This window comes from Myiozetetes cayanensis, unplaced genomic scaffold, assembly GCF_022539395.1.
Source record: "Myiozetetes cayanensis isolate MyiCay16 unplaced genomic scaffold, myiCay2020 scf2-11, whole genome shotgun sequence".
Lineage (NCBI taxonomy): Eukaryota > Metazoa > Chordata > Aves > Passeriformes > Tyrannidae > Myiozetetes > Myiozetetes cayanensis.
The window spans coordinates 38805268-38823425 of NW_026087411.1; the positions used below are offsets into that span (position 1 = coordinate 38805268).

An 18158-nucleotide genomic window follows, 5' to 3' on the forward strand; every position below is an offset into this window, starting at 1 on the left:
AACAGCTGGGAAAACTTAACTCTGCTATAGTCCACCGTTAATTAATTTGTGATTGCGATGTTCTTTTAAGATAACTGCAGTACCACTAATCATAAATAAAGTATAAATTAAGTAACTATAAATGGGGTCTGAATTGGAAGACAGTTCATACACAATGTTAAGAAAAGCACTAAAGGTTTCTAGTGCAGCCTAGCAGTTCCAAAACCACTACAGCTTCTGCTCGAGAAAGAACATCATGTTTTGCATCTCAGATCTGTCTGTTGCAGTTCACACACACGATTCTTTAAACGTGCTACAGTGACACAGACAGACCAGACACATTTTTCAGATTTAAAAATTTTTTTTCAATTAGTCATACATTGTTTAAAATATTTCGCTGCCCCTCTACAGACCAAAACCAGGCACATATATCACCATACAGGTGAGAACCAGCAGGTTATACAAACCCAAGGGATTCTACCATAAGTGAGAAAGATTTTGAAGTTCAACCTCTCCCGTGCAGCACTTGAGAGCACTGCAGCAGCAAGTGTTTTGTCTCTGGCCGCCAGGATTATTGAAAAGAAGTGTATCAGCATCAGTGGCAGAAGCACCTGATTCTTAGTGCTGCACACTCCCCTCTTCTACATGTTCAGGTTCAGGCTGCCTTCCTACCCACTAGACTAAGTGCCTGTCAAGCCCTCTGTAGAAATATAGAAATAGCACCCTCCTTTCTGTGTGTCCAAGAAATTGCCTCTGGTGTCACTGGATCTCTAAGTCTCGCTCAAGTTTTTTCTCTAGAGAACTCCCTTAAGTCACTAGCACGCACAATGTAAGAGTTATTAGCTGTTATCGAGAGCACTGCCAGTTGTCAAGACTATTTCATGCAAGGCTTCAAGGCAGAGAGACAGCAGGGCCACTATTTTAAGTCCAAAAACATGACACCTCTAGAAAATCTGGAGATCTAGGCTTACTAGTAAAACTCAGAGGCATGCCCTCACCATCTAAATCAAACACACTATTTCTTCTTATACCAGGGGGTTCTCCCCAAGAATTCCCATAATACATAACAGCAAAAAGAGTTTCCAATCTACAATGAAAGCAAACACAAAAGTGAAACATTTTTTAAAATGGCACTGAAATGCAAGGAAAAGATTGGGGGATTTTTGTGACTGCAGATACCCTGCACAATTCAGTATCACACAAGTGTACTCTCTGACTCTTTAATACTTTTAAAATACCATAACACTAATATCTCTCACATATATATGCATATATATATATATATATACAAATACATTAAAAAAAGTTCTGTTGTTCACAGTGTTCACAGTGGCACTGTGCTAGGCATTACATGAATGCTTAACTCATTCCTACACAAAAAAAATATGGAAAATAAACTTTATAAAGTGAATAAATAAAAATACATAACTGAATATAACTGAACAGCATAACTGGGAGATAAATATCCTCCTCTCTGCTACTGTATATGATCATACTGTTTTCAGGCATTATCATATAAAGTTGTGAGCTTATTCCAGTTCAAACCACATATTCTCCAGATGCAGAAAAGACCCATGGACTGGCAGTGATTGGGGCAAATGAAGAAATGACAGCAGCACAGGCTTCAATGGCAAGCCTGGGGAAAGACTGAAATTTGTATTCAGGATAGGAGTGAAACTATTTCTTCTTCAGGGAAACAGCTGTGATTCATCTTAGCATTTCAAAAAAGACCCAGAAAATGGCTGGCTGACAAGCAAATAGAGGCTTGAACAGCTGCAGGTCAGGAATGGGTAGCTGCACCATGTGAGATCTGCTGCTGCTCCAACGCCTGTCAGTTGCTTGAGTAACAGGCAATTGAGGGAGGTGATAGCAAGACAGAGTATGCTGCAGTAAGAAAAGTATGCTGTGTTAAGCATGTTCCCTATTGATCACTTCTTCCTTCTTCCCACCCTTCAGTTTACTGTCTCTTTTACTGTTTACAGCCCTGTTACAAACGATGAGACATGTCTGGCACACAACACTCTCCTCATTGCGCATTACATCCTAGCTCCCAATGGCCCCGTTGCTACACTCCAATTACCAAGTTCTCCCAATGCATTAAACAATGTGACTCACAGCTACCACACAGTAGATCTATCACACCTACTCTCTCAGTAGATTGCCTGGCATAGGTACCTTCTCATAATAATAAACAGCTAACTAATGCACACAGTATCGCATTCCCCAGCCAAAGAAATACCAAAGCATGACAAAGGACTACCACACTCACATCACAGAGAGGAATTTTCCTATTTCTCATTGCAACTATTGTGCAGTTGATAAAATCCAACTTCCTAGCTGAGTTTTTACACAGTAAACAAAAGAATCACAGCTCATCAAGTAGCTCAGCAGTGAAAGGATTGCTTTTTTCCTTCTGTTTTTCACTATCTCCATTTGTCTTCCTTCCTCTCTCTGACGCTTCTGGGATAAACTAGACCTGCCTCAAGTGGATACAAATGGATTTACAAGGATGACTATTGCAAACCCTTTTCAAGACGATGCTTTCTTTGCATGTGTGTAGCTGAAGCTAGTTTGTTTACTTGGAGTTCATTTCTCCTTATCTAGAATATATGTTTTAAAACTTCCTTTACAACAATTTTGATTCAAAAGCCCTTAGTCCATGCTACCATATCAGAAAGCCTTTAACATAGCAAATTTCCCAAAATAGCTTTCCACCAGCCCATCCAGAGGGTTTCTATTTATTATTAGATCTGGAATGCAGCTACACACCAGAATTTATATCTGGGGGAAGCTGCAAAATATTTTCCAAGAAAAGCCGGGAAAACATGATACTGCCTGCCACAGTGGTCAGTAAGTCAATGATGTGCTGGATATAATGCCTAGCAAGGAAAGTTTTTCCAGCCCTTCAGTCCAGAGGAGGCCACAAAGTTGATAAGGGGACTGGAGCACCATCCCTATGAGGACAGGCTGAGAAAGTCTGGGCTGTTAAGAGAAGGTTGCATAGCAACCTCATTGCAAGGCCTCATACCAACCTTCCAGTATCTGACGGGGGCCTACAATCAACAGCAAAACACAATATACTCCTTGACAATAAGATTACCTTGGGTGAATAAAATGTTCAAGCCACTGCTCTGGAACACAGACTGGTTTACAGTTCAGCTCACACACATTAAAAACACCTTCTGTTAACACCTCCTTTTGCTTAAAAAGTTAGAGAACTTGATACACTCAAAGAAAATTATATTCTTTTTTACATACCCTAGAAAGGTTTTAATATTACTTCAATATGCTGCAATCAGATCATACTTCAGATGCCAGGCACTGTCACATTTCCAGTTAGAACTGGCACGGGGAAACGTCAGCGTACTTACCAAGGTTAACAGTAAGTGGTGGTGAAGCGCAAGGAAGGCCACTCTCTTCTGTCTCCTTCGGAACTGTTAACCATAACTAGATTACAGAAGGTGGTGCAAGAAGGAAAGAGAAGCATTGTATTAGTAAATTAATTAATAATCATTTCAGAGTACTTAATAAAGCACTCTCTAACTTCATATGTAAACAGTAAATTGCACAGGTAGTACTCAACTCCTTATCTTCATTCTGATATATTACAATTGAATGCTACCAAACATTTTTTTTTTTGGAACAGAAAAAAATCGTATCATGATTTCCTTTTCCTCTTCAAATAAAATTCCTCCCCATCTGTTGCCTACAAATGAAACCTAACCAGAAAGATTCATTCTGGGAGCACAGCTAATAGGAACTTGGCCTACATGGCAGAACAAGATCTGGTCTGCATAAAACCTCTGAAATGCTCAGTGTGATGTGGGTTCCTCAGCACCACTTCATTCTACAAATCTCCTCCTACTGGGTTGCATTACTTATCAAGGTACATGTAGCTCTATATATGCACAGTTGGTGAGTTGACTTGAAGGAAAGGAATATAAAGACTACATCTTTAACTATTTAAAGACATCAATTATATTTGCACCAGCAGTACCACAAAGTTACTCAGATATCAAGAAGATTAAAAGTTTAATAGTGTTTGCCTTTCTCAGCTAAATCTTTTCAAGCGCACCAATGCTTACAAGTGAATAGACTTACAGAAAATGCTTGAAACTGATCACTTTTTCCCAAATAAAAATTAGCATATGGCAATTTATATTCTAAGATTGTCAGATTTTTGAATAGACAATATATGTCAAACACAGTTTAGCAGCAGCCATCAGCAGAGGTGATCTCAGCTGGAGTGTGGCTACAAGAATTCCACCCATACAGATCATCTATGTGATGACAAGCTAAAGGAACTGGTTGAAATAGGCTTGAATTTTGGTTCAGAGAAGTATCTCTTTGTAGTCCAGCATGGAGCAAATCCTCCTGATATTCAGCTTCAATACTGGATAATACAATGCCAACTAAGTATATTTCCTAATAGAATCTATGGGTTTACGTTTTTCCAGGAAACACTTTTTTATAATTAAATCCAGAACAAATCTTTTTCCGTCTGCAGAAAGTATCCCTGTTCCTCCAATTAACCTCCAAAGGGAATTCCAGCTTTGTTCTGAAACCAAACAAGCATGAAAGCATAAAGGTATAAAACTTCTTTTTTGCAGCTCTCCACAGGAGAGAATAAAATGGGATAGGAGTACCTGAAAACCTGAACACATTTCAGCATTTACAACTTCGAGTTTATCGTTCTGGGCAGAGTAGTTAAATAATGAATCCCACTGCTAAAAAAAAGTTGCTAGTTTTCTTTTTTTAGAAACAGCTTTCTGCACTTTGCATATTTTCTACATATTTTAATGTTTGGTATTTTTAGGCATGGAAACTTGCATATTCATGAAGGTTTAAACTATGCTAGAAGTAAGGTCACATGAAGGCTTCATGAAGGAAAAGGATGTACAGAAACCATGGTGAATGTGGAAAAGAGCTGAGGGTTTTTACTACCTTTTTCTTTTTGGTGTTTTTGTTGTTGTTTGGGGGGGAGTGTACTATTTTTTTACTACCTTACTGTCCTGTTGGTTTTTACCATCCCTATCCATCTCATTTGCTAGATGGTCAGTATCTCAAGTATTAGAACAATCAGAAAAATAATAGCAATTTGTGTTAAATCAGTAATATCCTCCAAACACCTTAACACCGTTATAACTGCATTGATAGCAACTCTTACCAGCTCAGAAATTGCTGTCATTACATCTAGATCATATCATGTCAGAAGGAACATGATATAGAGTTAACACACACTCTCTGACAAGGCACCACGAAATATAATCAGGCACAAAGTCAGACATCCAGCAGCATTTCCTCTCTCTGCTCTCACTCCTACAAAGGTTTAACTTAATACAAGCAAAGAGTCCACCTGAAATTAGCAGACACTCCTAATGGATAAAATTGAGCATTTAAACAATTCTCTGCAACCCCAAACTTTTATCAGCTTTTAGTATTTTTACTGTGTGTTAAATGCCAAATAAAGCAGCCTTACTATGCAAACAAATCTGTTATTTCTGCCACAGCTATACAGCTTCTCAACAATGCATGGAAATAATTTTACAGGTCTGGTGCTGGAATTGTTATATTTGGCATGATTTTGTCCATCTACTGGCATCAGCTGGAATATGTTCTATTTCGGTTTTTTTTCCAGGTTTCTCCTGGTTTGTAACAAGCTATGTTCCCTTTCTGGCTTTGTGCACCAACTGTCAGGTGAAGAACCCTGCAGCCACGAATGCAAACTGCTGAGAGACACCAAGGTTTTTAATATTAGAAATTTCTTTTCAATCTGAGGGTAATCAAATCTTAGATGAGAGGTGCAGTGAAGCTGTAAAACTTCCATCCTTGGAGATACTCCAAACACAATGTGACTTAGGTCTAAGCAACCTGCTGTAAGCTGGCCCTGCTCTGGGGCTAGATCAGATGACTTCTAGAAGATTCTTCCAACCTACACCATTCCGTGGTTCTGCAGTTGGGATCTAGCTCATACACACTACTGTAGCTTTCAAGACCTTTTGCTCATAGGAGTCCTGCACTTCCCCTAGCATCACTCACTCCAGACATGGAAAAATTCCACAACTCTGGTTGTTCTAGTTGTTGCATCTCTTCTCTACGAAGAGATGCTGATCCTGTTTAGTGGCACCCCACCCACAGTCCAGGCTGTTGCCTTGCTGGGCTCAGCACGAAGTCAGCTACAAGCCTGGCAACAGATGTGTCACTGAGGTGTCTCCATCTATCCACAGTTGCTGCGTGCCCTCACACCTTCACTGGGGCCTGGACTGGTTGCTTCCTCAACGCAGGCAGTCTGGCCCCTGCCCCACACCTGCATGATGCTTCCGCAGGGATGCTGCACTCCAAGGCATCTGCCTGGATGCGTGAAACCATCTGCAGTCGCCACAACAGCCACTGCCCTCATGGAGACCAGCCACATGCTGGCAGGGCCGTACATGGAGATGGCATGTGCTCAGTGGAACTATAGAATCTTTCAGGCTGGAAAAGACCTCTAAGATCATCATGTCCAACCACTTGCACTGCCAAGTCCACCATTAAACCGTGTCTGTAAGTGTCACATTTGTATGTATTTTCAATACCTCCAGGGATGGTGACTCCACCGCTTCCCTGGGCGGACCGTTCCAATGCCAGACCACCCTTCCAGTGAAACAATTTTTCCTAATACCCAATCTAAACCACTCCTGGCATAACTTGAGGCCATTTCCGGTCACCCTGTCGGTTTTTGCATGGCAGAAGAGGCCGACACCCACCTCAGTACAAACTCCTTCCAGGTAAGGTCTCCCCTGAGCCTCTTTTTCTCCAGGCTAAACACCACCAGCTCCCTCAGCTGCTCCTCTTACACTTGTGCTCCAGACCCTTCCCCAGATCCATTGTCCTTCTCTGGACACGCTTCAGCACCTCAATGTCTTTCTTGAACTGAGGGGTCCAGAACTGGGCACAGGGCTGACACCAGTGCAGAGTACAGGGGAAGAATCCCTTCCCTGGTCCTGCTGGCCACACTATTCCTGCTAAGGCCAGGATGCCATTGGCCTCCTGCTCCCGCTCCCCGGGGGAAGGATCACGTCCAGCTGCTCTCCACCAGCACCCACAGAGCCTTTCCCCCCGAGTGGCTCTCCCGCCGCTCCCGGGGCGCTGCGCGGCCGGGACACGGGACACTCCCCGCTCTCCTCCGGCGGGGCGGGAACTTCCCTGTGCCCGGCAGGAGCCGCTTCCGGGTGAGCGGCGCGCGCAGCCCACGTGCGGCGGGTGCGGGATCGGCGCGGGGCCGGGTGAGCGGCGGGACCGGCACCGGGAGCGGCAGCGGGAGCGGGACACGTGTCCCTGCGGGCAGCCGAGCCCCGGCTTGGCCGGGCCCGGCCCGTCCCCCAGCTGTGCGCGCCCCGAGGGGCGGCGGGGCCCGCGCCGGGAGCGGGGATGGGCGGCGGAGGCGGCGTGTCTGCGTGCGGCTGCCTCATCGGCCGGCCTGCTGTGCTTCCCTTTCCCCAGCTTTCCGTGGAGGCTCCTTTCCCCGAAGCGCGAAGCCATGACGTCCCTGGCGGAGCAGCTGAAGCGGCTGGCGCTTCCCCAGACCGACCCCAGCCTCCTGGACCGCAGCGAGGTGGCATCGCTGCTCTTCACCGGCAAGGAAGCCGCTACCATTGACAGGGACACGTTTTTTGCAATCGGTGAGTTTCCCTACTTAGATGCCAGTGGTTTTAAAAATAATCTTTTCTAAAAAAAATAGCTGGAGAAAAATAAATAGGAAAGGCAGACCCATATTCAAAAGAGCCCAAAAGGATAATTCAAGAAAGTGCAGCCTAGCCAGCATCCCTCCAGTCCATGGGAGAATCCCGGAGCACATTTCTAGGCATGTAAAGGGTGACGTAAAAGAGAAGAGTCAGGGTCTCATAGCAGCCTTACAAAACCTATGAGGAGGTTCCAAGATGGACCAGACTGTCCAGAGGAATGTATGGCTGGAGGACAGGAGACAATGGGCATAAAGTTGAAAGAATAGAAATTCAAACTGGATAGAAGGAAAAGGTTTTTCACTGTTAGGGCGGTCAAGCAGTTTACCAGATTGTCCAGGGAGATTGTGCTCACCATCCTTTTGAAAACCCTAACTGGATAATGCCCTGAGCAACCTGGTCTGCTTTCAAGGCTGCCCCTGTTTTGAACACTGCCTTGGTCTAGGGATCTTCCCAAGGTCCTTTCCAACCCACATTTTGTGATTTCATGAAAACATGCTGATGCCCTGCTCTTGGGTAACATCTTGACCACAAATATGTAAAGTGACAAAAGCCATTGCTGTACTGGCACACCTCAAATCCTTTGTGCTTGTCTCTTAACATTTTTGTATAAAATTTTGCCCAAGAATGTGATGCTGTTTTCTGAAACCTGGCAGATTGATACCATGCATCACTTTTAAGTAACAGAGGTGTAGAGAAAAAGATATGTCTCTTTGATGCAACAGAAAGTGCGTTTTTTAGTTTCTTAAGAATCTATAGAATTATTGCTTATAATGATTTATTTCTTCCATGTTTCAGCCAGCTACCTGTGTTTTTTTAATTTCAGCTCAAGTTGCCTGCTTTGTGATTAGGCATTAATATTTACAAGCTTGTGTAAAATAGAGAAATAATTCCAGTGGTTCTCAGTGATGTACATGGAATATTATATTTTAGTTTATTCACAGAGGTACCTTTGCTTGCTTGATTCATATAAAATCATAGAATAATCTTGTCTGGAAAGGACCTCAGAAGGTCACTCAGTAGCCCAACTGAGCACAGGGCTCAGGTTAGCACAGTGTGCTCAACTCTGTGCTTGGTTGAGTTGGAGGATGGTGGCTTTACGGTCTCTGATCCAATGTTGGACTTCCAGTCCAGTGTTTGATCACTCCAGTGTTAAAAAAAAACCCAAACAACTCCACATTGGGTTTGAGCTTCCTATGTTCAAGCCTGCAGCTGCTGCCTCCCATCCTTCCATTATGCATCTCTGAAAAGTCTGTCTCCATCTTCTTGATAACCTGTACTATATCCGTGAAGTAGTTGCAGAGAGCAGGAAGATTTCCTTTGGATTCTTTTCTCCAGGCTGAAAAAACCCAGTTCCTCTTTTTCCTTGTATGTTGTTTTCCAGTCCCCTGATGATCTCAATATTCCTCTACTGAACTCGCATCCATGTGGGAATTTTTTTCTTCTGCTGATAAGCTCAAAATTGAACACAGTACTCCAGATACAATCTCACAAATGGAAGGGACAGTTCCCTCCACCTTCAGCCTGCTGGCTGTGCTCTGTCCAGCACAGCCCAGGATGCTGCTGGCCTTCACTGATGCAAGAGCACTCCAGTGATAGTTGTTAATGCTTTTTTTTTCTTTGTCAGTTAAGGAATACTTTTAAGTATGTGAAAAGTTTTGGTCTTAGGCTTGTTTACTGTTTCGGTTCGCTTGGTGAGGATGACATATACCAATATAGCAAAAAAGCTGGATATGCCAGTGAGGAGATAGGTGGGTAGGACTGGTGAATAAAAGTCTTTCCTTTAAAGCATTCATTCTGTTTTTTTTCCTACAGGATGCACTGGCTTAGAAGAGCTGATGGGGATTGATCCTTCTTTTGAACAGTTCCAGTCAAGTTTGTTTAGTTCCACATCCAAAGGCCTTGAACGCAGTGTTCAGACTAAAGCAGTAAATCAGCAGCTGAATAAGAATATTTCATTGTTCCTGATTCACCTGTCCCCTTACTTTATGCTTAAGCCAGCTCAGAAGTGCCTTGAATGGCTGATTCACAGGTAATCCACTGAATATACTGCATGTCAATATTAATTGTGAACCATGAACTCTATTCTCATTTCATGGTTATGTCAGAAGGTGTGAAAAAGAAACAAACTAAGTATTTTGTGATGTGATGTTGTACAAATTAACCTATCCAGATGCAGAAAGTATAACACTTCATGTCATGAAAGAGTGGGTGATTTTGTTGATACAGCCTTTAGATCACAGGGTTTTTGTACGTGTATTATACTGAAATTCATACTTGATTATTGTAACATCTGCTTTAATATCAAAATCTATGCAGAAGAAACTAGGGTAATCTTAAATCCTATGAGGACCTAAAATTGTTGAGAGTGAGGGAAAAAAAAGGTATTCTAAGAAGAATGTGGATGAATTTTTCTTTTTTTTTTTTTGACTTCCAGATACTGTTTAACTGTATATGTGTGGATTTTTCCTTAGATTTCATATTCACCTCTACAATGAAGACAGTTTGATTGGTTGTGTTCTGCCATATCATGAGACTAATCTATTTGTGAGAGTTATTCAACTTCTAAATATAAAAAGCCCAACTCATAAGTGGCATTGGATGGATCCAATAAGGGTAAAGTATTTAACAGATGCAAGTTGGGAGAAGCCTGAGGGACTTTGTTAATAATATCTTGACTCTTTTCCTAGGCTTGTGAATATGGTCCACCTGTTTATGTGGTTAGTTGCTGAACTGTACTAAAAGATTTAATTAATAGGTATGGAGCCTGGATGCCCACATGTTTTTTCTGCTGTCTTTCTTTAAAGCTAAAGTTCAAATTAAAAAGCTTCAATTGTAGTTACTCTTTGTTTTGGCTAAGTTTTAGCTGTGCTTTTAAGGTGCAAATATTTGCTATTGTTAGGAAGATATGTCAGTTACTAAAATTGATGTTTATGTGAATATAGGTTATCTGTAATGCTCTTCATTGTCTGTCTTAGTGTAAATACAAAGAATTCCAGAGCAATGTGTGGATTTCCATTACTTATTTCAATTTAAATGGTGTTAATTGATCAGTAGGATTAATGTAATAGTAATTTTTACTTTGCATGCTTTTCCTTACATTTCACTTCACTCTGAGTGTTCTAATTTTACTTTTTTTCAACATGTAAAGAAACCTGGAGTCCCACTGGCAAGGGGTACTGTCATTACACACTGCTACAAAGACCTGAATTTCATGGATTTCATCTGCAGGCTGGTGGCAAAATCTGTGAAGGTTGTTCATTTATTCTAGAATATTGTTTGTTTGTTGTCACTTGTTTTTCGCCATATTTTTATAGTAATATGTTGTTTATTAATATTTTGAATATGGGAATCAGTTCTTAGTAAACAATGTGAAGATTTCTTATTATTTGTGTAGATGACAGTCTATCAAAAGTTCTTGTAAGGAAGTGGCTGAGAACCAATGAGCCACGGCAAAACAATTCAGCAATACTTTATTACTTAAAGATACTGTATTGCCTCAGAGTACTTCATTGTCTTAATGTCTTTTATAAAGTCATTCCTGCTACTGAGCTTGTAGCTGTACTTTAAATTTCCATATCTCTTTTGGAGGTTGTCATGGGTGTTTTAAACATAGGTCTTCAAATATTTAATGAGAACTTAAAATTGAGAATGTTAGAAGGTGATCAGATTTATTTGTTTTTTTCAGTAAATGTCAAATAGAGGACTAGTTCTGTAGTTTCAGAAGGTTAAGATGTACACTAGTTCCAATTATTTAGAGAGCTGGAATGAGTGTGTCAGCAAACTAAGCAAAGCACACACAGTAACAGGGTTTGTTCACAGATGCAGTAGGAGGTGTTAAACATATACAGTTCAGCTTCTTGGTTGTCCAGTTCTGAGCCTTGAGTGTTACACCAAAATCGCAAGTGATTTAGGTTACTTACTCTGATTAAGTGCATTAGGAATTGCACCCATTTCTTTCTGCCTTGTCTGCGAGGAGGAGCAGTAACCTCTGGTGAGGGCTGCTGCTGGCAGGAGGTGATGATTGAAGTTGAGCCAGTGTGAGCTGGTGGAGCTTACAGGCTGGAGTTCTGAGGTTTTGGTGGTTTGTAAGGAAGCCATATGTGTGCATTTCCACTTTCCATGATGTCTGAACAACCATTTTTTTTTTTCTGTGATCCAGGTCTTTTCAGAGTGTCCTGCCAACTCAGCTCAACTGAGAGTTCTTCTTGTGTTTTATGCTTCCACCATTGTGTCAGCTCTTGGAGCTGCAGAGAAGATAACAGATACTATAGTCTCCATGCTGCTCCCTTACATCCAAAAGGTACATGAAGCTTTATTTTCCTTCCTGTGTGGTGAAGTGTACTGTGTTCTGCAGACATGCATCTGCAGATAGCGTTGAAGAGGGACATTCTGTGTGGTACACATTGTACTACTCTTAGAATGCTTTGAAACATCAGGCAGGTGAGGATCTATGAGAAATAATGGTTTTTTCACACCTCAAGTGAGCACTTCAAGAACTCTGTTTCCTACTCTGCACGAGGAATGGAGCTGTGAGAAGTGGATACGCAGTTTGAATGAACATCTTTTTCTTTGAGATTTATAATGCTAAACCATGAGGAAATGGAGTAAGGGTGGACAGACTGCTTTAATATCCTCTTTCCTCCACGAACTTTGTTAATGAACAGAGCAGCAGTTAATAAATGTGTATTCTTTATCTGTGCACCCTGCATGAGAACTTTTTCTTCTTGAAAGTTGAGTTTATAAATCCCTTAAATGTTAATGCGTGGAGACGAAGACAGTGTGACTCCATGCATGTCAGAATAAAAATTATTTTTATGTTAATGTACTCTTCTGTGTTATTCTGTGTTAAAAATTCACCTTTTTCTCTTTGTGTAGGGATTGAAATCCTCTATACAGGATTACAGAGCTGCAACATACATGATAATCTGCCAGATGACAGTAAAAGTGACAGTGGAGACTTCATTGGTGCATTCCCTGATGTTACAGATAAGCAAGACATTATCTAAAGTGCCCTCATTAGTGAGGGATGGGCTGGCTTGCTTGAACCTGCTTCTACAAACTCAGAAAGGAGATAAACTTGGGAAAAAGTAAGTCCACGTGAATTGAGTTTTCCCACTTCTTAAAATCCCAGACTGCACTTTGATAATTTGAATTTTATATATCCTCATCATTAAAGGGATACTTCCCTGTGAGAAATTTTGGTAATTTACATTTCAAAGGGCTCAGAAGTTCCTTTGACTTACTTTGGAAATTTGAATGCTCTCTACAGCTAAGGAGTCTCAGTGGTGTGAGTCTCATCTTTTGGTCCTTGTGCTGCCACTTCCCCTAGTAAAGTTTTGCTGTCAACATGCAAAACTAAACCCTCTCAAGTAAGAGGTTTTCTGGAAAGTGAGGATCCTGGAAGAGATAAGCCAGCATAATAATGGTAGTGCAAATTTGAGCTTATTTGAATACCTTGGAAAAAGATTCTGTCCCTTCAATGGAAGGGCTTTGAGTTCATGTAGTTGGACACCTTGAAGCGTAAGTGCTTCTACACCACCGCTTCTTTGGTCTCACAGGTCAGGTGTCCTCCTGAAGGTACATATAGTAGGTACATTCCCATCTGTCTGCACTGCCCTGATACTGCTGGCTAGTGCTGTTAACATGCAGTTGAACACAGTCGTGGAACTCCAACCTGCCACAGGGAGTTCGTTTGCTTGAGCAGGGAGGTCAGTGTGGATGCTCCAATAGAAAAAATCTTATCAGGGATATGTGAAGTGATTACCTTCCAGATACTTAAACACTGTCATAATAGAGGAAAACAGGTTAAAAGCTAAGGTGTAGGGAGCTAAGGAGAGGCATGTTAGATAGATTATGCAGCATCCAGTCAGTCGGGTGCAAACGGAGACAAGGTGAAACTTTGTGTTAGCAGGAATGGAGATTGCTCCTACTCTGAGGATCTGTCATTGAGCTATTACTTCTCATCCCTTCTGTTTGCTGCTGCTGGGTGATAGATACGCTCCTTGCAGTGTGAGGGTGTCTCTTCCGACAGTCCATACAAGTATTTTTTTCTCATATTAACAACTTCCCGAAAAACATAGGTATATTCACTGTACTGTTGCAGCAGCTTTGCTTAACATGACTGGCAGTACACTGTTTTCTTCTTGTATATTAAATATGCCAGTAAACCTCTGGCAGTAAGTGGAACCTTTTGAATCTTTTCAGCATTTATTTATGATGAGGCTGTTACCTGGTGCTGAAAATCAAATCCTCAGGAAGTCTGCATGGTTTTGAAAGTGTTGGTAACCCAGATGAGCATACATACTATTTTTGTCACCCTTTGTTCCATTGTGCAGGCCATTTAATTATCTGTGCAAGATCCCAGAACTGGTAGTGCTTTTGCAAGGCCTCTCAGCAGGATATGATATCTCTCCTCTTCTGCGTTACCTGTTGCCTCACCTTGTTCACACTGTCATGAAAAGTGATACAGGTAAGTTAGCACACATTCTTTTTAAAACTTTCTGTGGTAAATGTCACAGCTGTGTAATTTTAGTTGCTTCTTCCATTAAAACTGTGCCAATACATGTGAAGACCTGACTGAGCTTTTGTGTGTTGCTTTTTGTTTATCTAGGCACTAGAGAGGAGGCTATTCTAGGCACTATTATGCCTATATTGCTTTGACTTAGATGTTGATTTGCAGTATTTCAGCAGTAACTTAATTTTGTTGGATCAAGTTTCTGACTCTTACAGAGATGTATTGTAGTACTGCCAAATCTTTCTTAGGTAGATTACATGTACTCCATATGTAGTTTAATTAGTCGAGATCTATCTTCGATGTGCCTGGGAACAGTCTGAGACAGCAAGGCTGACTGGCATGCAGTAGTAGCCTGTGTATGCACTAGTGAGTCTGCACTATTTGCACTGTGGCCTTGTAACTGCTGAATCAGTTGGGAAAGCTCTTTTGTTAAATAGATCCAGATTCACACAAGAGAATGTTGTAAAGAGTTACTGGCACAGGTTGCAGTAGGAGGTCTGGAATCTTCCAAAGCATACTTGAATTTATTGGTAGCAATCCAGCCTTTGGCATTTTAATGGCATCGGTATGAAGCATTTCTAGCAGCTCATGGAGAGTTATTGCTAGTAATCAATGAACTTTGTGGTCTTCAGGTTGTGTGCTTGGTTCACCAGATGTGATGCCTATACAAGCTGCTAGCTTTAATCAGTATGAAGGGGTTATTCTCAAACTGTTGTTCATCTTTTATGATTGTGCTTTGTCCTTAGAGGAGCAAGAAGAGTCTGAAGAGACAGAAAATGATATTTACATCAGGCACCTCCAAGCTATTCTTGAGAGTGTACCACTGGAAAAGGATTTAGATTGCCTGCTAGCTTCGTGAGTTAACTTCAGTTATTTTTTTATGCAGTACTGCAGTCATTTCTGGTTTAGTAACAACTAATTCCTGACAATGGCATTAGCATTATATGAGCATGTTTTTCAGAGTTCATAAGTTAGCTCCAAACCTGAATTTTGCAACTTAAACGTTCAGTGACCCAGAAGAACTATGCTTTTAGCACTTGTGGGAGTGCTTGTGGGACAGAGTGAAACTTCAGGCAGGGAGCAAATCTGTACTTGTAATAAGTATTGCATATTAATCCTAACCTGTTTAGCACTGTGCTTCATAAGAGTAATGAAAACTGTACTACACAAAATGTGGTGACTTTTCCTTTTGTTTGTAATTTTAGGAAGTTTCTTGAAGAGTTTATCTCCTGTGGTACAGAGGTTGAATCTAATCCCACCAAAATGGCTGCACTCAATCAAAAGATTCTTCCTCTTATCAGACTTCTTGAGAGAAAGTAAGTTCCATTTGTCTATTACAGACCCACAATCTGTAGTGGTTATGTCAGCTTACTGGAGGTCATAAGGCCAGTATTCTTGACAAAATAGATATAGATTTAATAAATGACTCCTAATCTTTGTCCAAATTTTATTTTACTTATCTGTCCCCACAAATTTTGTTATCACTGTAATACATGAACACAGACCTACTGGCTTTGTAAAGCTGTTTGCTGTACAGCATGACCTGTTCTGCTCATTATTTGTTCTAGTGGTCTGCAGTTCCTCTGTGTTACAACATAATGGTTGATTTTCTTTGCAAAGCTACTTAAAATATCTGGTTTAGAGCAGTGTGTGTGCATTGTTTCCTTGTATTCCCCTGTATTTGTGCTGCATGTACATGTTCTTCTGTAATCCTCCATGGAAAATGTTGGTGGTTTTGTCTGTTGGCAGGTACCCTAAAGCCTTAGACTCTGCGTTGGAGAAGCACCTGGAAGATTGCACAGATGAGGCTGAACAAAATCTTTTTCACCAATTTATTTCTCTTTCATTAAGCTGTGGCAAATATAAGGTAGGTAGAAGCTCAGATCCTAGCTCTTTTCTGGTTATACTGTCGGAAGGCTGATTTTTGGCAAAGTTCTGCTCTCTATTCTTTATAAGCAAAACCTCTACCATTCCCCCAAGAAAAAAGAATAAAAAAAAAACAAAGCAACCCCAAAAAACCAAAACCCAGAACAAAACCAACACACTCGCTTAAAGGTGATTTTGGGGGTGGGGAATTGGTCAAAACTGTGGTAAAATCAAAAGCTATCAGATCTTTAAGTTTATGTTTATCATGAGCAGTTGTGAGCGTGAGCTTTTTTCCATGGTTAAAATTTATACATTTCCACCTGTGCCAATTGCTACCAATAATTTTGTTTCCTCGAGAACATGGCCACTACAGCTATTGCAATGGCCAATAGTGACAGCACAGTAGTGCCCAGCGAGGCCTCATCTTAAAGATGTTGTCAGTGTTAGAGGTGTCTGCTTTGGGAAAGCTGACAGCTTGATCACAGTTGAGAGAAGGTGGCTTGGTCTTTTCCTTGCACTGATTTTATGAATGTTTGCAGTCAGTAACGTGGAAGAATGGAGTGACTGCATAGTTCTTCCATTTCTGAAGAGCAATTGAAACTCAGCCTAACACAGAATAACCAGATCTGTCAAAGAAATTTATTAAGACATGGTTAGTGTTATGGCTGTTTTTTGCGGTGATTGAAAGACTGAAGGCACTTAGGAAAATATGAGAAACTACCTAAAGAAGTGCTTCATGTATTTTTATACTGATTTAACAAAGGCACAGATTCTGTGGCTAAATAACAAACGGATTAACGGAAAAACAAGGCATGCAGAGCATAGGCATATGACTCTCTTCCAGCTTTTAAGGTTCCTGAGATAAGTACATGCAATTGGACTGGCAGGGATGCCTTTTTAACAGTTTCTGTCTGTGCTCTGTCACACTGACATTGTCACTAGAGGTTTCTCAGAATCCTTAGATAAGTGTAATGCTTTTCTAGGACATAACAGTGTCTGTGGCTTACTGTACTTCTCAAGTATCTTCCAAAAACTGTCTGCAAAAGTGAAGAAGACCAAATTTGAAATAGTTATACAACATCATTGTACTGTAGTTTAACTACTTGGGTCTTGATTATACGGGTTTTCTTCTGGCACAAAAAATTGCTTTAAGAATATCTCTCATTATCCTTATGTATATGTGAAGTATTTTTAACATGCAGTGAGTCACTGTGAAATCTGTATTTCAGTTTCTGGAATACTCTGATACCTCCCTTCTGCTTAGTTTGAATCATCCTCAGCCTGCTGTGCGGGTCCTCGCTCTTCAGCATTTGAAAGATGTTATTGAAACATCAAAGGTTTGTGTCCTGAATCTCTCACTTACTTACAGAACTAACTTAACACAGAATGTCTTCAAAAAGCTGTTTGCCAGACTTAACTGTTGAAGATGAATGGTGTGTTAAACTGTGCATATGTCATCCGTACATTTTTTTCATGGTGTTTTCAGTAGGTTTCTGTCACCATTTTCCCATATTCTGGAGCCTGGATGTAGTTCTTGTTTATTAAGCTGCTTGCATTCTAAGATAAAATCTAAGTTAATGAATATTTATAGTTTTCTTTCTTTTGTTGTTGGAAGTTAGTCTGCCTGTGAGGTTTAATGTAGATGATATTACCACTTCTCTTATGCTAGAATTCAGATATTTCATTAAAAGCCTGTAACTTTTGCTAACGACAAATGCCTTTTTTTTTTTTTTTTTTCCTTTGACTCTGTTTTTCTTTATTTTTTCAGGAGGGCTTTGATCAGGCTTTCATAGAAGAAGCAATTTTTGGTCGGCTCAAGGATGACAACAGAGATGTTGTAATGTGTGCTCTCAGTTCTTTGGAGGTAAGTGAGTATTTTGGATATGTGACATTTTAGCTGGTCTTGAATATGTGTGTCTGGGATGTATTCTTTGTAGTTGCCCATCTTGTACTTGTGTCCTTAGCGTGTGACTTCTATCCTTTAACAGGATGGAGCAGCATAAATTTAGGAGGCTTGTGGCTGTTTACTTGCTTATTCCACACATTTTTTCCATAAAAACGCAAGCCCTGCTGTT

At 40.9% G+C, this 18158-nt stretch overlaps 2 protein-coding genes across 2 annotated transcripts in view; one reads left to right on the forward strand and one right to left on the reverse strand.

Annotated features, from left to right (window-relative positions):
- Positions 1 to 7087, reverse strand: part of ACTN2 (actinin alpha 2) — an 84146-nt gene extending 77059 nt beyond the window's left edge. Inside the window, exons 1-2 of the mRNA XM_050315516.1 lie at positions 6726 to 7087; positions 3351 to 3426 (exon numbers count right to left, since the gene is read on the reverse strand). The gene's annotated coding sequence lies outside the window, so the exon portion shown is untranslated. The remainder of the gene's footprint in view (positions 1 to 3350; positions 3427 to 6725) is intronic.
- A 107-nt stretch (positions 7088 to 7194) lies between these two features.
- HEATR1 (HEAT repeat containing 1) overlaps positions 7195 to 18158 on the forward strand; it is a 35885-nt gene continuing 24921 nt past the window's right edge. Inside the window, exons 1-13 of the mRNA XM_050316251.1 lie at positions 7195 to 7244; positions 7462 to 7640; positions 9516 to 9732; positions 10175 to 10316; positions 10852 to 10953; positions 11863 to 12003; positions 12579 to 12790; positions 14039 to 14172; positions 14964 to 15072; positions 15423 to 15533; positions 15967 to 16084; positions 17313 to 17420; positions 17852 to 17947. Coding sequence (XP_050172208.1) covers positions 7499 to 7640; positions 9516 to 9732; positions 10175 to 10316; positions 10852 to 10953; positions 11863 to 12003; positions 12579 to 12790; positions 14039 to 14172; positions 14964 to 15072; positions 15423 to 15533; positions 15967 to 16084; positions 17313 to 17420; positions 17852 to 17947 — 1632 coding nt within the window. The 5' untranslated portion in view covers positions 7195 to 7244; positions 7462 to 7498. The remainder of the gene's footprint in view (positions 7245 to 7461; positions 7641 to 9515; positions 9733 to 10174; positions 10317 to 10851; positions 10954 to 11862; positions 12004 to 12578; positions 12791 to 14038; positions 14173 to 14963; positions 15073 to 15422; positions 15534 to 15966; positions 16085 to 17312; positions 17421 to 17851; positions 17948 to 18158) is intronic.